Source organism: Lepidothrix coronata, unplaced genomic scaffold (genome assembly GCF_001604755.1).
Source record: "Lepidothrix coronata isolate B3197 unplaced genomic scaffold, Lepidothrix_coronata-1.0 Scaffold5, whole genome shotgun sequence".
Taxonomy (NCBI): Eukaryota; Metazoa; Chordata; class Aves; order Passeriformes; family Pipridae; genus Lepidothrix; species Lepidothrix coronata.
Genome location: NW_016690185.1, coordinates 6,165,763 through 6,187,409, shown reverse-complemented (window position 1 = coordinate 6,187,409; position 21,647 = coordinate 6,165,763). Strand labels below are relative to the sequence as shown.

The window sequence follows — 21,647 nt, the reverse complement described above, 5'->3', positions numbered from 1 at the left end:
TAAAAAACTAAAGGCTAGGTTTGGCTTCAACAGACCAAGGTGAAAAATGTGGCTGTGTAGTAAAACGAGGGGAAAGCTTGTGTTCTCATAGTGGGTTACTGTCTCTTGCTCCTCCCAAGGAAATCTGCTAAGAGGTAATTGTTCTGCACCAACTGTTGTTGAGTGTTCCTCAAGGTTTTAACCCTTGGGGAGACTGAATTGTGTGCTGGATAAAGATCACAAATCCATAACTAATTCTCATCAGAATGCACACAACTGGTAAACTGGGAAGTTAAAAATATCATGGATTATGAAGCGATTTCCAAGCAAATTGTTTTCCCCGCTGCTTTGCTCCAAGTTTCTCCCAGCACTCATATGCAATCTACTTGAGAAAATTTTCTGACTTCAGCCATAATTTGGCTTGAAATTACTTACCGCCCTCAAAATATCTTGTACTAGAATTCCTTATCTTGAGATATGTATCATATGAAGAGACCTTGGACTGGGATAGTTTAGAGCTTCTTTATGGTAACATGATTATCCCAGAGTTTTATATTCACTCCTGATGACAAATTTTCAATAGTAGAAAACCTTTATTCAATGTGGCTTTTAGGAACTGGGATTTTATGAATTGTATTTTATATGTGTGGAAAGAAACTTCTTCATTACCTTGTTTTGATCAGCAAATGTCTTTATGTATTCACATATGCATGGCTACACCACAGGATGCATCGGATGTACAAGCTGATTTCTAATACATAAATAAATATAAATTCATCATAAATATGTCTGAGAAGAAAAAATTAATTGAAAGGAACCATTATTAGAAAGAGAGAACAGTGAAGGTCACTTTGCTATTTTGGCTACTACACCTGGGATAATCCCTTTCAGTGTTGCGCAAGATCCCAGTGTAATTCCAAGGAAATAGGCCTTAAACATCATCATATTGAAATCACTAAATAGATTTCTATATTTAAGTTGGAACAATATTGCTTCTAATTAAAAACTCTCTTAGTAGAGCACTCAGTTCTCAAAAAATCAGATTAGTGTAACCTGAGCTGAGCTGGCAGTTGAAGGAAAGCAAAATCCTCTTTGTTTCAGCTTTTTAACTCATCAAAGTTTCTCTTGTTGTTTATCATTCTTGTGGGCATATGTTAAGCATTTGGGTTCCTTTTACTTCATGTTTTTAAAATGAAAGCTGAAACTCTTTAGATGCTAAATATCAGTTAAGTCTCAGTTGTCTGCAGGGGTATATTCTAATTTTTTGATTAATTGTGGCATTGACACTATCTGGGCATAAGCCAGCTGAGTCCATAAAGACTGTAGTGCTGCAAAATTATTTTTTTATTCGGTGGGGGGGGTGGCGGTGTTTTTGCCACAGATTGCCCGTGCAGCAGATTGCCAATACAGCAGGTACATGGTGATGCAGCCCCGGCTCCCACAGCCTGCTGAGCCGCTGTTAATAAACCTCACGGAAAGCAAAGGCGGCTTTTCTGCGTCTGTGTCCCCACCGCTCCAGCAGGAGGTGTTGCTCGGGGCAGGGAGCTGCCAGCGAGCAAGCCTGGACGCAGCAGCGTGCCTGGCTCAGGGCCCCCACCCACCCTGACCTCGGCGTACCTGACAGGGGCAACCGGGAGCGTGTAAGCTGCTCTGCAACATCCAGAGCAGGTCTGGCTGCACTCATGGCTCTGGTTTGGCGGGGTCATGGCAGAGGCTGGTTATCTGGGCATTGTCACTGTGTGATCCTGCTATGTGAGTTCTCTTGTTACCAGCTGCAATGGAAAACATGTCGTGCTGCTTTGTTCCTTTGAGGTCATTCTAAAAGAGCAGGAATGCTTCGTTGTGCTGAGGTGGCTTGTACCATATGCTCAATAATGGTATTATTTAAATTAATTTAGTTGGAGCACCAATGCATTTTCCAACACTTGGTTTCTTCTTAACTTTCAGGTTTTCCGAAAAAAGGCAGTGGAGCTTGGAGAGAAATTGCTACCTGCTTTCAACACTCCCACTGGGATACCTTGGGCATTGCTTAACATCAAGAGGTAAAACAACTGTTTTTTGGTGACTAGAACATATAAAAATTATGTTGAACCCATCTTTACCACAGAATTATTACAATTGCTGTACAGTTTTTGTCTTTTTTGGTTCTACAATTTAAATTGGGAAATTTAAGTGGATACACAAGAATACACATAGAAATATATTTATTCATCTCACAACTGGCTGCGTTTTTGTCAGTTAACATGTTGTTCATCACTGAGGTCCTTAATTGCTTTTACAGTTGTTTTAGGTAAGGTAAGAGCAAAAGGGCATGTGCTACTCTGAAAGGATAAGTTTTCTATCCACTTGATTTTTATCTGTTCTCAAATGCACCATCAGCACGTCCTTCATACTGAGAAACAAGAGTAATACCTGCTACAAGTGACTCACTGTTTTGTACCTTCTCCCAAGGAGTACTTTTGCTTTGGGCAGTTGTGGTTTGAAGGCAGCTGTGTGTTTGCTGTAGGAGATGCATGCTTTCCTGAAATCACTCTTGCCTCCAGACATGTCAGCAATTCCTTGGTCCATCTCAGGACTGCTAGCTGTGATGCCATGCTGGTAAAGAAAATTCTTTCTTTGCACTGAGTGGGGAAGAATATTGAAAGTTACACCTGTGGGGTGTATTTGTGTATTCGTAAGGACACCTCAGCTTTCTTCATATTGCAAATAAACCCCAGCATCACTCGTCACAAGAAAGTCAATCAGGAAGAATTTCACATGTGCATGTGTTGGTGGTGTGGTTTTTTTGCGTGGTTCCCTCCTTGGCAGTCAGCATCTTCCACTGTTCTTGATCTGTGTTTATAAGCACACCTTTCCCCACACTGGGACATACATTGACATGTTGCTTGATTGGCTGTGTTTGCTTCAGGCTACACAGTAAACTGCTCAGAGGCAGTCCTGCAGAAACCCCTGGCATGTCAGTTCAGACAGGCTTTTCTTCCACCTTCCTTTCAAACAGCAGTGAGGTAGAAGACAAAAAAAGCACGTCCGTGTGCAGGAGCAGGAGGTAATTAGCAAATCCTGAACTTTTTTGTCATTGAAGGGGCTGATTAACTGCTGCCTGGTGATGATTCTTGGACTTTGGTTAATTACATGCATTCTAATAATTTCTTCTCAACAGGCTTTAATGAGTTCTTCACAAGTTCAATAGTACAACAGCTTGAGGTGTGTTGGTTATTTGTAAGCTGTTAGAAAAACTTCTGAATACAAAATGCTAGCATACGTTTGAAATTGCAACACAACAGTACCTTGCTCTACATAGTATATGTAAATGTGTTTAAAGTATTCAGGCTAAAAATTTGTCTTTTATCTAAATCCCTGCTTAACTACTAAATAAATCAATTTTTGCATATAGCTCAAATTGTGTGATAGATCTTTATGGTTTTATTCCTACTTTCTCACAACAACTGCTATAGGGCACTACAGATGTCAGCCACAAACACTGCAAGGTGGTAATGCAAAAGGGATTCGTTTCTTATCTGGCATAAAAGTGGAAGAGGATCTGTGCTGAAATAATATCTTTTGCTGTGGCAGAAAAATTTACATTAAATGGTGGGTTCTTGGTTATTCATTCTGAATCCTTCCACATCTGCCTAGGTTTGACCTTCAGTAGATGACTCTTCCATAATACTGTGAGTAAACAAATGTGCTGTCATCCAGGCTTAGGAAATGCTAAGCCACTGAAGCCTGCATATATTACAGATCTAATACGCCTCATTTTTGATTAGTATTTTACTTGATTTTATTTTGATTTACGCTTCAAATTGGAAAACCCTCACAATAGATTATGGGTGTCAGTGGTTATTTTTAAATTACTATTTTTGGATTAACAGATGAGCTGGATATTTATTTCACTGTGCAAATGTTCTTCACGAAATAGTTTGTTTTCTCTGCTCGTCCTTCATCATTATAGCCAGACTTGTTCTCTGCTTGCATGCCCCTGTGTGTAAACATATATGTGCACTTTTGTCTAACATATATATGTGCTTACATACCAAAGGCTGAAGTCTTTTTCTTTTTATCTTCTCCATTGTTTTTCTTCATCTTACTTCTTTCCTCACTGCTTCGTGACCATAGGACACTTACTGTTTTATTTGTGGAATCCTAATTATCAAATATAATAAAAAGTTCATTGTACTATCCTACAGCTAAAATTACTTGCCAATTCTTGAGTGTGTTTGCTTGTAAAATTTCCTTTGGTCTCTAAAGTACATTTTAAGTAATTAGATTGGTTGTTTGTACTGGGATTTCCTTTTCTTTCTTTCTAAAGTTTCAGTTGCAGTTCCTTGTTTCTGATGTTCTCAGTATTGCTCTGTATCTTCATCTGCAGCATCTATTTTTCACTTCTGCTTGTACTGCAGGAATTTGAAGCTCCTTTTATTTAAGTAACCAGGGTTATATAGCACATACTGACTGTTCTGGCTAAAAATCCTGGTACAAAGAGAGGCTGCAGACAGAGAAGTGTTTAAAGCAGTAGTGAGTTGACAGACAGGTTTGAGTCTTATTCTTGGGAATAAGAAACACAAGCTGGCAAAGCCACTTTTACTTATTTATTTGCTTATTTATTTTCCTCCCTCACACGATCCTTTGTTTAGATATTTTGTCTTCAATACTTCTAAAACACCAACTGTAAGAGTTTCTCGGAACACCGCTAGTTCGTGATCCTATATTTTTCTTCTCAGTCAGCTGTGATAATTGGGCTTCTCCATGCTAAAATTGTCATTTCCCTTTCTCTCTAAAAACTTCAAGTAATTTATAACTGAACAATTGGAATGCTTGTGTCTTTCCATAATTTACCTCTCAGATTTATAGAAATAAAAAAACCTGAAATTATAACTTTCTTAGGGAGTTAAGTAAGCTTAACAAATACTCAGCCTTGCATCAAGTTTGCAGGATCAAGTACTCTTTTTAATGTATCTATTTATTTTTATCTCTGTAACTATTAAAAGGGAAGCTGTTCAGGGCTTGGGTTTATGGGATGATGCCCAGCTGTGAAATACAGAGAAGAACCCAGACTGATGTTATTCTGTTGGATCGATCAGGAATTAACTTAATATAAGATGCTGTGCATTTTTTTTTCTTTTATGTGGAAATTGTGCCTTCATGACACTTTTCCCCCCTTTAAAAGCAAACCTGTATCTGAGTTCTAGTCACTATTTTTCCAATAAGACCACATTACTACTTGCTAATAAGCATTCTTATGTGAAAGAATGTATTTTCTGTAAAATGTTTGCTCTTTATACATTGACCAGTTGCATAGTTTTTATAAGGTTATTTATTTTGTGTTTTGCGCTATGATGTAGCAATACTGTTAAGCATTAAGGTGCCTGCCTTTTTATGAAGAATCAGTGTAGCATATAACCTTTAAGTGCATCTGAAACTTTGAAAAATAGTTATGCCTTACCTTAATGAAAAAGTTTTCAACTGGAGTAAATAATATTTTTATTTCTGGAAAGAGAACAAACTGAAAATGGTATCTAAGTATCTAAGGCTATCACGGTATGCAAGGGGTATACCATGCCTGTTCCTCTGTCTCAGTGACAAAGCTGAATTATGTAAACATTTATAGCTACAGCAACCATGGGAAGTGTTGTATAAGAGGAAAAGCTTTGAGGGGTGGTTGGAGTGGGTCAGAGCAAAGAAGCTTAACAGAAACTAAAAAGGAGAAGTTTGAAATATGTGATTAATTTTTATTTAAATCAAACCCCAGGGTGTGGTAAGATTTACTCAACATAAATGTAAAATGCTTACTGTACCTGATGTCAGGTAAGGGTTCTTTGCCTTTCACACATTAACATTGATTGTACATTAAAAGCAGACCATAGTTCAATTCAATATAACATATTTTTTGAAGTGAGACAGCAGAGGCCTTGCTAAATTGTTTTCACAAAGTAGTTACTCATTTGTAGGTAACTGAGGTTGGAAGTGACAAAGCTGCAATACATACCACTGGGATATTGTCAGCATGATTTTTAACAAGGTCCCCTTTTGACTTTATTATTATTGTTGTTGTTATTATATTAATTATTAATAATAATAATAAATAAAATACTGCATTTTGTACAGAATATTTAATTTGGGCCACGGGCTTTTCCAGGCGTCGCAGTTTTCAAAGTTTGAACAAAAGTTTATTGCAGCTACTGGGCCCTTGTAGCTGCTGTGTGGATTCAGTACAAGATACACTCATAGCTTCAAAAAGAGCTTTTTGTCTCACATCACTAGGAAAAAAGAATATAGCAAGAAAAAATACACCCATAGTTTTTTATTTTGAATTAATTTTTGCCGCCAGCTAGGATTCCTGTTCCATGACAGTACTGCCGAGTAGGATGGTTCTCCCCACCATCTTTGGCTTGCCTTGGAGAGCTGTTTTGGTGAGGGCTTTTATGGTAAAATGCCACAGCATTTGCCAGGATAACACAGACACAGGTGATGTTCTCTTATGGAGTACTCATTTCGATACTTCACACTATCGGGTACTTCTTCTGGTACTTCAGACTACCAGCAGTGGTTTAGGCTGTAGACATTTAAAGGAGCTTCTCTCTCAGCACCTTCCAGCTCACTGGAAATGTGGTCAATAAACCAAGCACTGAGGTATGAAATTTTGGTCTTCAGACAACAGAACTTGCTTGAAAATATCTTAAAGTTTCAGAGTAATTCCCAAATTCAAAATGTGTTTGAGGTCTCATGTACCAACAACACTTGAGGTCTTCAAAATGTCTTTAGTGTGCTACCTCGTTAGAAAAACTCTGGTATTCCTAAGGTAAGATTTTAGCATATAACAGAATGGTTCTCTTTGAGTTTTGGGACATTTTCCAAAACGTAATCAATGCACTTAGGAGTATTTACCTTTATAGTTTGTAAAGGAATCTTAAAAGTTTGAAAATGTAACAAAGAATGGATCCAATCATGTAAATTCAGTCAACCTTTTTGGACAGCTTAATTCTCCCACTTACATCGTCACAAAATACCTGAAATGTGATTGTTGCATTATTTTGCAAAATCTGTTGCAAGTTGCTTGAATGATACTATATTCTTTAAAATAATTAACAGTTCATGCTTTTACTTGTCCTAGTGATGCAACAAGCCATTTCTTGCAGAAATTCAACCAGGATGGATAATTTAATTTTTCTGGTTTGCCCTGTTAACTCCAGTGTCTAAATTAAATTAAAAAAAAAAAAAAAAGACTAAGACTACAGGGTTAAATAAAGGCTTATTCTTCAAATTTGACTGTCTTTAGCAAAAATAAACCTGTTTTTTAAAGCAAGTTTAGGGAGGAAAAACTTACATTGTCTGCATAATTTGTTATTGTAGGACCTTGCAGAAGTTGTGTTTAGATGAAATCTTGAAATCTTTAATTTTATCCCTTCTGTGTAATTTTGGCATAATGTTAGAGGAAGAAATCAAAAATACATAAGAAAAAAAGTTAAAGGTAGCCGACATGGTTTATAAAGGCTTTTTATGTGTGGTTTTGGCAAACGGCTCCACTAATGTAATAGAGTGGTGGTAATAACAAAAAGGATTTGGATATTGAGTTAAACACTGAGATTTCCCCTGTAGAAAAAACAACCAATTGAAAGCAGACTTTTGCCTTCAGGCATTTGGATCGTGGTGTGGATTTGTATTAGCACTGGATGCAAAGAGCTAAACCCTAGCTGAACTTTACCTCTCTAAAAATTATTTGTCTGGTGTCAAGCATATGTTTGGGCATAGAATGATCTGCCGTCCAGAGATACTGATCTCTTTCCACTGACTGAAGAAGACCGTACACAAGTAATTGAAAGAACTAACATCTTGAGTTGAGGAAATTAATTTCATCCTAATTTATAAGTAACTAGTGACAAGAATGATTTCAGCAAAGGGTACATTTTTCAGCACAGACATTTCAGTTAATTGTATGATTCATAAGCAAGTTTACATTTCTTGAGTCAGTATTGAATGCAAAAAAACCTAGAAAAATAGTTTAGTGTTTGGGGCATTTTGATATCACCATGTTATATGTCATCTGCTGAGAAATTTCATTGGTTTAGGACTTGTTAGAACACTAAAGTTAAAAGATTCCTTGCCATATCTTTGCCTCATCTGAAATGAGTAGCCAGCATTGCATAGTGCTTTATCATAGGATCATAGAATCGTAAAATCAGCTGGGTTGGAAGGGACCTTTATGTTCAATAGTCAGTATATTTGACCTGTGGTGATGTCTGATTTGTCATTAGGCAATGTAAAAAAAGTCTCATTTATAATAATATCATAAAAATTCCATGAGAAAGTTCAAGGAACATAGCAGTTTGGCAAGGAAGAAAAAGAACTAAGAAAAAATGTTATTTTTATGATAGCCCTTAATGATAGGCTGTATTACTCAAATACCATTTTCAATTCAATATTGTAATGCAGAATCTGTGTGGGAGGCTGCCCTCTGGCAATAACACAGGAAGGATTTGGGACCTATTATTACTATTGCAAAATATCCTTCTCAGTTGAAGTGCCTTCTTTATAGGCAAAAGAAAGAGATTCTAGTTCCAAATTCTAAGTTTAAATACTAAGTCTTTCCCACAGTTTATTAGTGCAATGTGAAATGAGTATAAATACTTACAAGTTCATAATTATCATACTGTTTATCTGTGTAAAATCCTGTGTGAGTATTAGTAATGTGATTCCTCAGTATAAAATGTACAATTGCAATCACTTTATAGATCTCTGTGGTGCTAACAATAGGTAATGTTCTTCTAAAAAACAAAACAAACCTTGTGCCAAACAGCCCCACAGAAGCCAACTGGTTAGAGCAGGAGGCTCTAGGTCTTCACTTCATAGGTCTTGCCCCCCTCCTCAGCAGACAGTTTTCAGGGTATGAAAGCCTTCCACAGCTATCATAACATTTTGTCTTGGTGGTTTAAAAAAATGGGAAATGGCTTTTATGTGTGTGTGTTATTTGTGAAGAAGATATTAATGTTTCTGCTCTGGAAACAGGGAGGGATTTGAGTTAGGATAGGCAAGTTGAAATATTTTGTGTTTTGCTCTAGAAATCAGGATAGGAAGTTCACCCGAGTCACCTATATACCAATAGATGGCAAGTACCAAGCAGGTATGGCAAATTTGCTGCTAGTCTGGTTGTAAATTAAGCAGTCCCTCATCAAAATGCAATGACATAAGGTGGGAAAGTTGCATCAGGTCCTCAATTTGCTTCCTGAGAGTTAAAACCATTCTTGCTCCCTAAAGAAATCTGCCTGCAAGATTTTGAAATTGCAAATATTGAAAATAGAATTTTATAAATTAGTATATGGATGTTGGTGTTGCTTGTACTCTTGCTTTAGCTGGATAACTGCTGTTATCACCGTAGGATACTTAGGAGTTATTTGTATGCCATATGTAAGGATTGATAGGCACACAGGTAACCCCAGACACCAGGCTGTGGCAAAAGTTTTGAAGAAAATTAATTTTAACTGCTGAGAACACTGCAATACATCTAAGTGATAGATACAGTTGGCCAAGAAAGCGAAAACAGAAACCCGTTTTGGTATTGTTTAACACCTTTTGCATGTGCAGTAAAAGCCCAGGCTATGTTCTCCTGCTGTGCTTTATGGCCTGCCTGGACCCCCTGCAGGAGCCTCTGGGCATGTCTGTGAGAATTTTATCACTTGTAGCAAGGGAGTTATCTCTCAGCAGACAGAAAGAGAACATACACAGCATCCTGCATGAGAACAAATTCCTTCCCACATTAACGCTTTTCCCCGCCAGCAAACGTTTCCTTGAGAGGGTGCTAACCTCCCCCTCCTCGCTATCTCTTCCAAAGATCTCTTGCACCTGGACCATACCTTCCTGTTGCCTAGGAGTTGCAAGGGAACTCTTAGCACTGAATTGCCAAACATATTGGAGTTGTTTGTAAAGATGTGCCGGTTGAGACTCCGTTGCAGCTGGAACATGTTTCCACTACACTGAGACACACTGCAAAGGCACTATGAAGTAGCTTGAGGAGCAGTTATCCTTCCTTCCCTGAAATCAAGTATCCAATGCCTAGCCTGCTGAGCTGCTTTTCTTGGCCCTATTGACTGTGCTGGGAACACCAACACCTGAGTTTAGGCAAAGTAATCTTTGCACTGGTTGAAGGTCATTTCCCTTTCAATTGTTTGTATCGTGTATGTCCTAATTTTAATCTTTACAGATTAATCTGTATAGATAAAAATTATAATAAATTATAATATAAGAGTAAATTATAATCTTATAATAGACAAAATGTAACTGTTGGAAGAGGCTTCTTTCAGAGGGAAGGGAATCAATTCCTACAGGTTTCAGGTGTCATTAAATAAATAAAATGAGCGCAACTACTTTTCAGTCACTTCCACCACAACTCAAGTAATTTCAGGAAAACACATCACCTGAAAATGATAGTTGTTGTTAGGATTGTTCCACCTAAGAATTTTCTAACTGGCAAATTATAAAGGCACTTACAAATTGTTCACTTAATGTATTTGATACAATGTATGTACATTTGCAGGACTCTGCCTGCAAGAAGGGGAGAGGGGTCATTTACAGTGTGCTTTGCCTGTGTATTTTAGCCAAAATTACTTTGAAACATCTACCTGGCTAAATTCTCAGATTGAGCAGGTCATTCTTAAAAATAATAATTTCAAAATATAAAAGTACGTCTTTATGATCTACATTAGTAGATAAAAACACTGTACTTTGAGTAAATTGTTGGTATAAAGGTTCAGCATTACAGGACTGGAGAAACAAGGTTTTCCTTTAGTATTGAAAATAAGGACTATTTTAGGTTCTAAAATAAGCAGTAGTTTAAATAGCTGATGTTTGTAGTTACTCTGTATTCTTACTGTCCTAAAATGATGAGCGGGAACAAGTGTTGTTAACTACATTTTTTCAGAAATCATTACTAAGAACAGATTCTGCTCATATCTTCACAGAATACTGCATTTTTTCCTCACTGAAAAAAAGCAATTCCCTGCAATACTTCTTGAAGTACATCTTTTATTACAGATAAACACATAGATTTATGTATGTATTGGTAAATCTTTATTCATCATTTTATGGTTTCTCGTTACTGCTGATATGAGAGGCTTTCTCCGTAACTTCCTCTAAACTATAACCTTGCAGCTGGACAGCTGAGACCCTGCCTGTAACTGATACAATTCCAATGCATCATGTTTATCACAAATAACAGTTTTACTTATCTAAATTTTCAGCTTCTCTTTATAGCATTTCATAATCCTATTATTACTGTGAAACTTGAATTTTGTATTTTTCGGTTTCATAGTGCCAGTGCTAATGGGGGTGTGTTATGCGTCTTTTAAGCTGACTAGTCATAACTGCTTATGACATCTTTTGTTCTTCTGAAAGTCATGGCATATCCATTTACATGGATACATTGGATACTCTTGCAGTACAGTTTCCCATTTAATTTTTTAGATTGGCCTTATAGTAACAAATCAGCATATAATAGGGGTTTTTTCCCCTAGAAATCAGTCTATTATATCAGAATAATATTCATGCAGATTTAATTTTTGCCTTAGATTTTAACAGAAACAAAACTTTGTTATTTGTTAATTGTTTAGTTATGTTTAGCATTAGGTGAGAACTGCAGAGTTTGCTTTCTTTTCAGAAATCTTAAAATAATGGAAGGATTATTTTCTTCTTTACTTCCATAATTGCTGATCGTAACTTGGACTTTCTCAGCTTTATGACTAGCTTCATGTGTTGAGATATATACACACTTCATGCATAATTGTTTTTAAACAATAATCTCAGCATTAAATGATACCTGTAGTGCTGTGCTTGTTACTTTTAGTTATCTAGGTGATGATAAATGTAACAAAATGGTTTTAGGTTGGAAAACAGCTACACTGTTTCTCATAGTGTCTCTTAAACATCCAGACCTTAATTGAATGCTTAATCTACTTGCAAGTTTTTATTACAATTCTGAGATCATCCAATGCGTTTTAGTGGTGCGTTTTCTGTAAATCAAAACTTTTGCAATCTGTCTTTGATCCTGCTCTACTTTATGTATTTTCTAATTCTGCTACTTCCTCTTCCGTGCTTGCTGCCCTCTTCTAATCCATATTTATTTTGGAGGAGAAGGACAGCAGTGATCATTTTCACCCCTGGTAGAAGTTTTCTCTACTGTGATTCTGTAATTTTTGCCCCACATAAAAAGTATCTGAATCCTGGATGCATCGTGTTTTCCCAATCTGTGGGTTGCTTCTCTGAGTCTTTTTTCAGATTTTTCGTTTTCATAGCTTGTGAAAATTAATATTTGAGAACTGTACTGGGTATTGTCCCACGTATGTCTTCTGCGACCTCTGGGCTGTGCTTTTCAGTTTCTTCCCTTCGTCTCTTCCATCTGTCCTTCCATCCTTCCTTCTTTACCTCCTTCCGTCCTTCTGTCCCTCACGTTCTTGAGGTCATCTAGTTGATCTGCTTCTCTGCCTCTCTGCAGTACCCCAAACTAGAGATGCTGCTTTAAGGTATGATGCTTTATGGAAGAGTTGATCCATAAATGCTACTTCTCTAGAGTATTATCATCTACTACATTGTTCATCAAGGTCTTAAATATATTGAAGTACTTAAATATTCCGGAAAGAGTGATAATCAAGTTTATGTGTATTTTGGTATACACTGTGGGGTAGACGGGGGCTGTGTGTGTGTATGCATCAACACACGCATATAGATGTTTTACATATATAAAAAACATATTTATAACATTTAGCAGTGTAAGGCAAATTGGGCTTCTTTAGGGAGGTTTGGGAGAAGAGATATATAACAAAAGACTTATGCTTGGCTTTGCTACTGAGGGCTATATATTCTTTTAAAATCCTTTATCTCCAGTCTTTCGCAAATACAAAACTGCTTGTTCTTTACCATATCCCGGAAGATTTTAGAAACATTAAAAAACCACAAACACCCAAACTAAAAATATTTTCAGTCTTCATTTGTTACTGACATTCACTCTTCCCATTCCGACACCTAAGCTTGACCATATGAAGACTTCTATTAGATCAAAATAGAATAGGTTAGCACTTTTTGGAAGCCATGATGTCATAATTCTTATGTTTCTATACTCATTCTTATCTTTTACAAAGGAAGGAAAGTGAGGAGAGAAAAAAAAATTTAAACAGTAATGAGGCTGGAGAAATTAAACAGCTTTCAGGCATAATGGAAAATGAAAAAAAGGTGCATTGATTTTACTCATTTCTCCTTTCTTCACATGACAACCCTTGAATAAACCTTTCCATCTTATAAAATCACCTTTTTATACTAATGCAGATATGGACACAGAAAAATGTATGCTGCTTGAATGCTGCATTAATTATCTTGGCTGTATTTGTAACTGAATGCTCCTGATGAGAGCTGTGATGTACTTTTGTCTGTATCTCTGTAAAGTTGTTTTCATTTTCTAGTTCTTAAAATGTCTTGCACTATGTGCTCTGGAAAGGCCAGACAAGTATGAAGCACTTTTGGTGGTTTCTAATGACAAAGTCAGCTGATGAAGAAATTTTAAAAGCAGTGAAGGCTTTCAACAATGCAACTATGAGTAAACCCTCTTTTCCAGTTCAAAATATGTTGAAATATACTACCCACTTCTAAATTTGGTAATTAAGAAGATTCTTTAAAAATTCATTTTTAAGCTTATGTAGTTTTTCTGCTAGTTATACTAAGTCAAATTATAATTTATAATTTATTTGCCCTATTACAACACTTCATTAAAATGTCAGAAGATAGAGTTTCTAGGCAGAGTATTACCCCAAGAACTATGCATGTGGTGTTTTTCGCATATAGAAATAGCTATGGCAGTTCTGTTCTGCAGCATGAATTAACAAAGATTGATTGCAATCTGTTTTTATTAACTCAAGGAAGAAAAGCAGTGTAGTGATATTAAGAAAATTAATTATAACTTTCTAATCTGGTAATTAATGTGCAGCTGGGCATGAGTGCAGTTAGTGCAATTCAGTAATTTGGCAGTCCTAACAAATTATCATCATCCATTTTAAGGTAGACAACTGTTCTTTAATATTAGCTCAGATTTTTATAATCTTTACCATTTCAGAACAGTTTTAACAACTTAGATATTATATAGAGCCTTTTACCATAATAATGTGTGCTGAAGTTCAGTTGTATCTTTCAGAATTGGGATTCAGTTGTATTTTTTAGAATCCCCTTTTATTCTTTTCCAGTGTTGTACTGAAGTTTCTTCTGAAGCAGTTGTATAAAACAGTAATTACTGGTAATTGACCTGCATATGTTGAATCATCTTAAAATGCTACCGAGGATTTAATGTATCCTGTAAATTGAGATGATTCCAATTAAATAGAGTTCTTAGGATAATCACTTTCAAAACTAATCAAGTAATATAATAGTGTTACTAAAACTCTTATTGACTTAATTTTGACAAATTAATAAATTTAACTAATGCAGTTACTGTAATGGTCATACTAGTTTGCATTTTTCATAACCTGTCCCTAAATGCTTTTCAGAAACGCAGTAGAAATTACCTAGGTGTATTTAATTAGCGTGACAAGGTGACTTGAGGGGTGGGGGAGAGAGTATTTGTGCCCTTTTTGCCTTCTTTTTGAGGCGTGAAGGTTACTGTGGATCACCCCATGCTCAGTGCCTCTAGTCTAGTAGGAAATCAAATGGTACTGAACAAAAACTACAACTCAGATCCTAGCAGTGGAATTGATAATAGAAAATGCTCTTTAGCAGGCTGCCTGGTTTTGCTACTATCAAATCTAATTGCTAAAATACTCAGGTGGACAAAGTATTGTAATCTTGTCAATAAGGTTTGTATTTAGTCTTATTTTTAACAATTAAAGAGGAAAAAGCACAGAACATCTATAGATCAAATGCTGAAAACTGTCTAAAACCATTCATTATCCTTATATTGTCAGTGAACAGATAGTTAAAACAACCTGCTTTATTTACATAAGACTTGTGGGGAGTTTGCTTGTCTTGTTTTAGGGATTTTGTTGTTGCTGTTTAAGTTTTCATTAAGAATGCATTAGAGAAGGTGTTCTAGGAGACCAAAATCCATGAGTTTTCAGTCCAGTGAATCTGTCCTTTCAGTTGTTTTGTGACACAATCTCAACAAAAGAAAAGATGGACAGCATTTTCCAGAACAGTTTCTTGCCTAGTACTTAAAACACTCTCCAGGAATTTAACAGTCATGGGTTTGAAACTTTTCAGCTGGAGGAGAATTAGACTGAGGTTTTTTACTTCTCAGACATGTGGTTCAGCTCCCTTGGTTCTTTCTTCCTTTAAAAGAAAGCATTAGCTAGAGTTTAAATCAGTCTGATCTTACTCATAGGTGAATGGTGGGTATGTTATGCCTAAGGGCTTTTGAATAATTAAGATCAAGGAATCAATACGAGTGTCTTCATTAACAGGTTAGTTCAGCTCAGGAGATGAACTTCTGAAGTGTTTCTCCCAGTCTTTCCTCTTGCTGTGTTGTGGTTTATGGGATAAACATGAAAGTACCTAAAAGTGGATATTTGCTTGGCACCATTGACCTGCTTGTTCTCAGAACATGTCGGGGTCACAAACTTGGTCTTAGATAGCTAAGCAAAGCAAAGCCTTCTATGTCTTTTGATCCAGCTTTTTGATCTGAGCAAAGCCAGACAAATCAAAGATTTTGAGCAGAAATGAAAAGATTTGACTGTTCTCTAATAACTAGACATTTGATAACTATTTTCTTTGCAGTTACCACTGTAACACAATTTTCGTGAACATTTCCAGTAATAAAGCTCGGTTTGCACATGGCAAAATAAGAGTAGTTACATGACATGCAGCTGGTTGGAGAAAGATTTTTTTTAAAGTGTCTTATGTATTCTTTGAAGTCATTCTGTGGTGGATTAGGCACTCCAGTACTGTAAATCAGTTTGATCACACTGTAACTTTCAGTTAGATCAGCTGGACTTTTTTTTGTGCTTTCATGTACTACAAGATATTATTACTGACAAAGAGTACACATTAAAGAATTAGTTTGTAGATATGCAGGATAAAATATAACCTTAAATGATATCCAGTGCTGTAACACATTAGCTGTGCTAATAAAATGGATGGTTGTAGAACTGACATAAGTAGTAAAGACCAAGAGTTCCTCCAAAACCAAATTCGGTCATGTATGTGAATGACTCAGGGCTTTTTGTAGCTATCTGAAGTTTTTCCTCGTAGCATTAAGAGGTATGGAATGTAAACTGCACAATCTTTCTGTCCAGTTTAGACAGATAGTTTGACTTTTAATGTATTCTTTTTTTTTTTAAGGAAAACTTTTAGCTTTTTTTTTTTAATCTCTTGATTGCTGATGAATTGCATATACATATAACTTTGAAAACTGATCCTTTGTCATATCTTTGAGTTTCTATTATGATGGCGAACATGATATTCACCTTGAGAAAGAAACTGTAAAAGAAGATGCTAAAGTCTTCCATCAGGAGAAACACAGATTACCAAAGAATCTCTATCTGCTGTTTTCTCTATGCTGTTTTGCATTGAGTTGATGCTAAATATCCTGTATGCTTTCAAAATAACTGTTTGTCATTATCATATCAATGTTACAGCTCAGTGAGCATTTGATGCAAGTGTTCCTTTTGCTATTGGAGCCTGCCAGTGTTAGGGTGATTATTTGATGTTGTATAGGCTGACTATGCTGTTTTTTCCCTAATATTGCCATATAATTTGGAATAACTATAGCAGAGATCTAATGCCTGGCAAGTCAACCTTAAGAAGGAATAACCCAGTAAGCAATACCTTCATGATCGTGTTCTGCTCTGGCTAACATTTAACTCATTACAGGCTGAATTTTTTAAGGGCAGGGAAGAGTAACAGCTCACTAGCATGTCTTTATGTTGCAGAAAACACTCAACCTGACTTCTTGACCAGTCCAACCAGTGGGCTGGTGTGGACTCTTATCTAAGTGTTGAGTTAGGTGGATGCACCTAACCAACATCCAAAATAAATTGTGTTCTCGCTTTAATCTCACATTAAAATCTGACTGTCATTGTTTTTCCTTCTTTTTAATGAGCAGACCTTGCTCATTGTAGTACACCATAACCTAACAGAGTAGACTTGGCTTAGAGGATATGGTATAACTGAGTGTAATTTTAAAAGACTTACCAGAATAGTCTGTTGCTCTGTATTAGACAATCTGCTGCTCACCAACAAGCAGTAATAAAACCCCAGCAGTAAATGCCATAGATCCATGGATGTCGCTGTAGGAATCCATATAGCAGAGAGTAAAGACAAAATGAGACTTGTATAATGATAAGGTAGTTTGAGACCTATTGAGAAGGAAATAAAAAGAGGCTAGCAAGACATCTGAGTAGTTTGTTCCAGAAATTTGCCTTCATTGGTTTAAACTTCATGTTAAAATGACATTTTTATTGTTATAACACTGACACATCTTTAGGAGGAAGTTAATAGGAGGGACCAGTCTTTCAGCAAGTTAAATGAAAGGCTACTATTTCCAGCTGACACCTGTGAAACTGCTGCTACATTCATTGCAGTACTGCTTAGAGAAATAAATGAGCAAGTACTCATTATAATTGAGCCTTAATGGTATCCATATGCTATATATCTTGTAATGGTGCTCATGTTGTGCAGTTTCTGTTTAGTATAAGAAAACTGAGTATTAGTCAAAGGCCCATTAATGTAAACGTCTTGATTCAGTACTTTGCCTTGGAGAGGCTTATGTGTTTTAAATACATGCCAGCAAATTGTGGTTGGTGCAGCAAGTTTGACAGTCTTTCTGGTTGACCTTTCAGGTTGTCCATTTTGTGTCATACAGCATCCTCTCTAGGTAATCAAATTTATTGGAGCAAAAAAGATTTTAAAACTATATAATTTTGATTTTAATTCTTTTCAAATGAATGTTTTCTAACAGGCAGTCTTTCAGCAACGTCATTTTGCATCATGTCATAATATTCTACTGAGGCCATAATTAAGCTATTTTTGCTATCTTCTACCCAGAATTCTTTTTGTAAATTAATTGAGTTTTGCTTAACTAAGTTTGTCAGCACTGTTTTAATGGCTAATAGCTTTTGAGCCAGTCTTTGATGGCTTAAATCTGTCGATTTGGTATTCAGCCTATTGTATGGTTAAAGTTTACTAGCATCTGAGATTTTCATGAGTAGTACTAGTTCACAAGCCTGCTTTTGAGTAAGTAAACTTTAGACAATGGTTCAAACTTGCTTCTTTTTCTCCACTTAATGAAGTCTGAACTGTCCAGTTTTTGCATGATATACTGTTTCTTCTGAATGACATATCACAGATGCTTTGATAAGGCATACCTTAAAAATTTCGAAAAGACTCCTTATGGGCTTTACTTGCTTCCCTCCTCCTGTAATGCACAGGAATGGGATGCTGTAAAATCTTTATTACTATTTTTAAACAAACTTATTTCCTCAAGAATGTATGATTTAGTTTTGTATTGCTTTATCAGATGTTTTTGGGATGATTCAGGAATGATTTAAACAAACAAAATAAGACAGAAATCCTGTCATCAATCCATATGTTTCAATACTGGACACCCAAGTACCATCTAAGTTATCACAAGCGGATGTTTGTCTAGCCATTTCTTCAAGAACTGCAACATGGGGATTCCTTGCTTTTCCGAGGGAGTTTATTCCAATGCTTCCGTGTCTTCACTCTTGAGAGGTTTCTTTGAGCGTTATTGTGTGTACTTTTTATTTTGAAACTTAAATACTTCAGTATTTCGGTGAAAGATTTATCCCCTTTTATGTGTTGGAAGACTTGCTTAATTGACATGCTTAATCATGACTGTTGACAAGATGACTCTCCTCTCAATCCTGCCATTTGTGTTCCTGGGAGTTCTTTTTACTCTTCTCTAAGCTTTCTAAATTTTTTTCCTGTCTTTCTTGAAATGTAGTTGACATCCGGTGTTGGATGCAGATCAAGGAAGGCCTTTCCGTGAGTGAATAACATAGGCCTTACATCACCCTCATTCCTCAGTTTACATTTAAGTCACATCATGCACCCCATGACATGCCTTGTTTGCATTTCCCCGTATAGCCTGCTCATTTCTAAAATCTTCTTTCCCAGACCTGCTTCTCCAAGCTCGTGGGGATGCTTCTATAGAATATTCTAATCCTAGGTAGTAGTCTCATGAATACTCCAGAGCTCTTTTCCATACACATTCCATTTTACTGAGCCAGCAAAATGCTTGTCTTCTCAGAGCAGCTCTGGTATTCACTCAGCATTCTGTTTATTTCCTCTCACTCAAGCACAACAGAAAGAGAAAACAAACGTTGGTCAGAACTGTGGCATCACTATCACTTTAATGTATTTTTGTATTATTCTATACCATATCAGTACTTGATTCTCTGATATGGGAGACTATGTTTCCATATCTCTTGAGCCTCTTTGAAGTAAACAACCAGCTTACTTTTTCCTCTTTTCCCTTTATAATCCTTTGTGATTGTATAGCATTTTGTTTGCAAGCCAGATTAGTTTGTTGTTAATCAGTCATGAATTGACTAAACATGTCTTGGGTACTTTAGAGGATTAGACAAAGACCTGTTACTGTCCACAGGGACTGCAGCTGTAGCAGAGATGGTTCTTCATGCTTGCTTGTTAGGGAGGAGAAGAGAGCTTGTATTCTATCCCTGCATTCACCTACACATCACAGAAAATTTGGACTCTGGTTGCTGGCCCTTGAAGACACCCTGTGGAATTCTACCTACCTGAAAGAGATGGGAGTCAGAAAAGGGAGTCATCTCAATTTTTTTTATTTACTCTGATCATTTTGACTTGGGCCAGGGTGTTGCTCTTAAACTCCAAAATATGTAATATAACGAGACAAGAAATAAATACTTTTAATAAAGTAGACCTATTCTATTTTAAGAGACCTAAAATAGTTTATTTTGATGGCTTTTGAGTTCAAAGTCTCTCTGGTACTAAAAAGACAATTGTGCACCTTACCAAAAGTACTTATTTTGACTGACATTATCTTTCAAAAGTTTCAGAAAAGCTAACTAGTATGCCATATCTATCCAGAATATACTCCATTCCAGACATGGAATTGTAGTTGAAGAACAGATATGGTGCTTCTTACATGACAGTCCTTGCAAAATATTCCATGTTATATTATTCCAGTCTACACCAGGGAATACAAAAAAGAAAAAAAGTAAAAAAGGCAGAAAATAAAAAAGCGTAAAATAGTGATTCTTGCACTAAAGCCATTAAAAGCAAAGAAAGATTACAAACAACACTTAAAACCTTTGACCAAGTGTTTTGCTGAAATTGGGACAGAAGCCTGATTTTCTTAAATGCTTTATAAAACTATAGCATCATTGTTCTCATTGATAATTTATAAAAGAAAAATAGTAAGGTACTTTCTCTGTGTGCATTGTTTAATATGCAGCAGCTTTTTCAGCATGGTTAATGAAACATTGTATGCTGGTGCAAGAACAAACAGTACATATACTGTCTCCAGCAGGATTCCAGAAGTGTGTGGGGTTTTCTGAGCCTTTTTATTGTTCTATTATTTTAAATAGTAATCCCTTCATCCTGATTTCACTTCATCCTTTATTATATTATTTTCTTTTTATTGATTAAAATCCCATTATTGTTAAGAAAAGCTTATTTGACTACTTCATGCTAGGTCCTTTATTATCCGATAACCTGGTTTACAGAATCCTCCAAGGAATATCTTCAGTGTGGTCATGAGTATTAGTGCATGGATTGTGATTACATTTTAAAGTACTTTTAGAAGAAATGTTTGGTACTTCTCATTTTTCTGCTCTGCCAAGGTAGCAAATGCCCTTCAGCCTTTTGCAGCTCTATTGAATTGTTAGGTAATTGGATGGAAAACTCCTTTCCTTCTTCAGGATATTCACTGAAGTAAAGTCCTTGTATCATAATTTAATACATGGATTCCTGAAAAAAAGATTATGGAACAAAATTACTTTTTGTTTAAAAGAGTCTTGCATAATCTGACTTTACTGAGTTTTCGAGGTAATGTTTGTCCTTTTCTTTTTCTTCTCTTTATGGTGAAATCAGACTGTCCTGGGTCATAATTTTTAGTGCAAATCTGGGAATTAAGCTGTATTGTGCTGTACCTCACCATTTGAGATAATCAGCATCATTGGTTTATTGTAAATAGCTCATCTATAGTATGAGCAGCAGCTGTGTAAAAAGTATTTGTTGTTTGAAGTAATAGTTGATTGATAGTGAAGTTCGGGGTTTGGTGGAACACAATTGAATAACTGATAATTGAGACTTACCAGAAAAGTGGAATAGGTTTATTTCCTCAGGTGAAAATCAGATGTGTATTAGATTATGTGTCATTTGTCGCCTTTTTTTTTTTCCCGCTACACAGTAGGAAATATTCTTTATCATACCTTAGTTAATGAATTTGATCATATTTTAGGCATTGGTTTATTTTTCTTGATGACACAAACAATGAGGGATTTGATTCATCTATAAATATGTGAATCAATAAAATAAAATTTAGTGTTTATTGAACAGGGAGCACAAGCATAACATTCAGAATCAGAAACTGATAAATAGCATGTATATCTTCTCTAGCCTAGTGATATGCCTGAAACTAATGTCATTTGAAAAAAATAAGGATGGCTCTTTGTAGTTAAATTGCCTGAATTGTACTGAAT

General features: G+C 36.0%; 1 protein-coding gene across 1 annotated transcript in view; it reads left to right on the top strand.

Moving 5' to 3' along the window:
• MAN1A1 (mannosidase alpha class 1A member 1) overlaps nucleotides 1-21,647 on the top strand; it is a 143,608-nt gene that overhangs the window by 81,687 nt on the left and 40,274 nt on the right. The window contains exon 5 of the mRNA XM_017829492.1: nucleotides 1,927-2,021. Coding sequence (XP_017684981.1) covers nucleotides 1,927-2,021 — 95 coding nt within the window. The remainder of the gene's footprint in view (nucleotides 1-1,926; nucleotides 2,022-21,647) is intronic.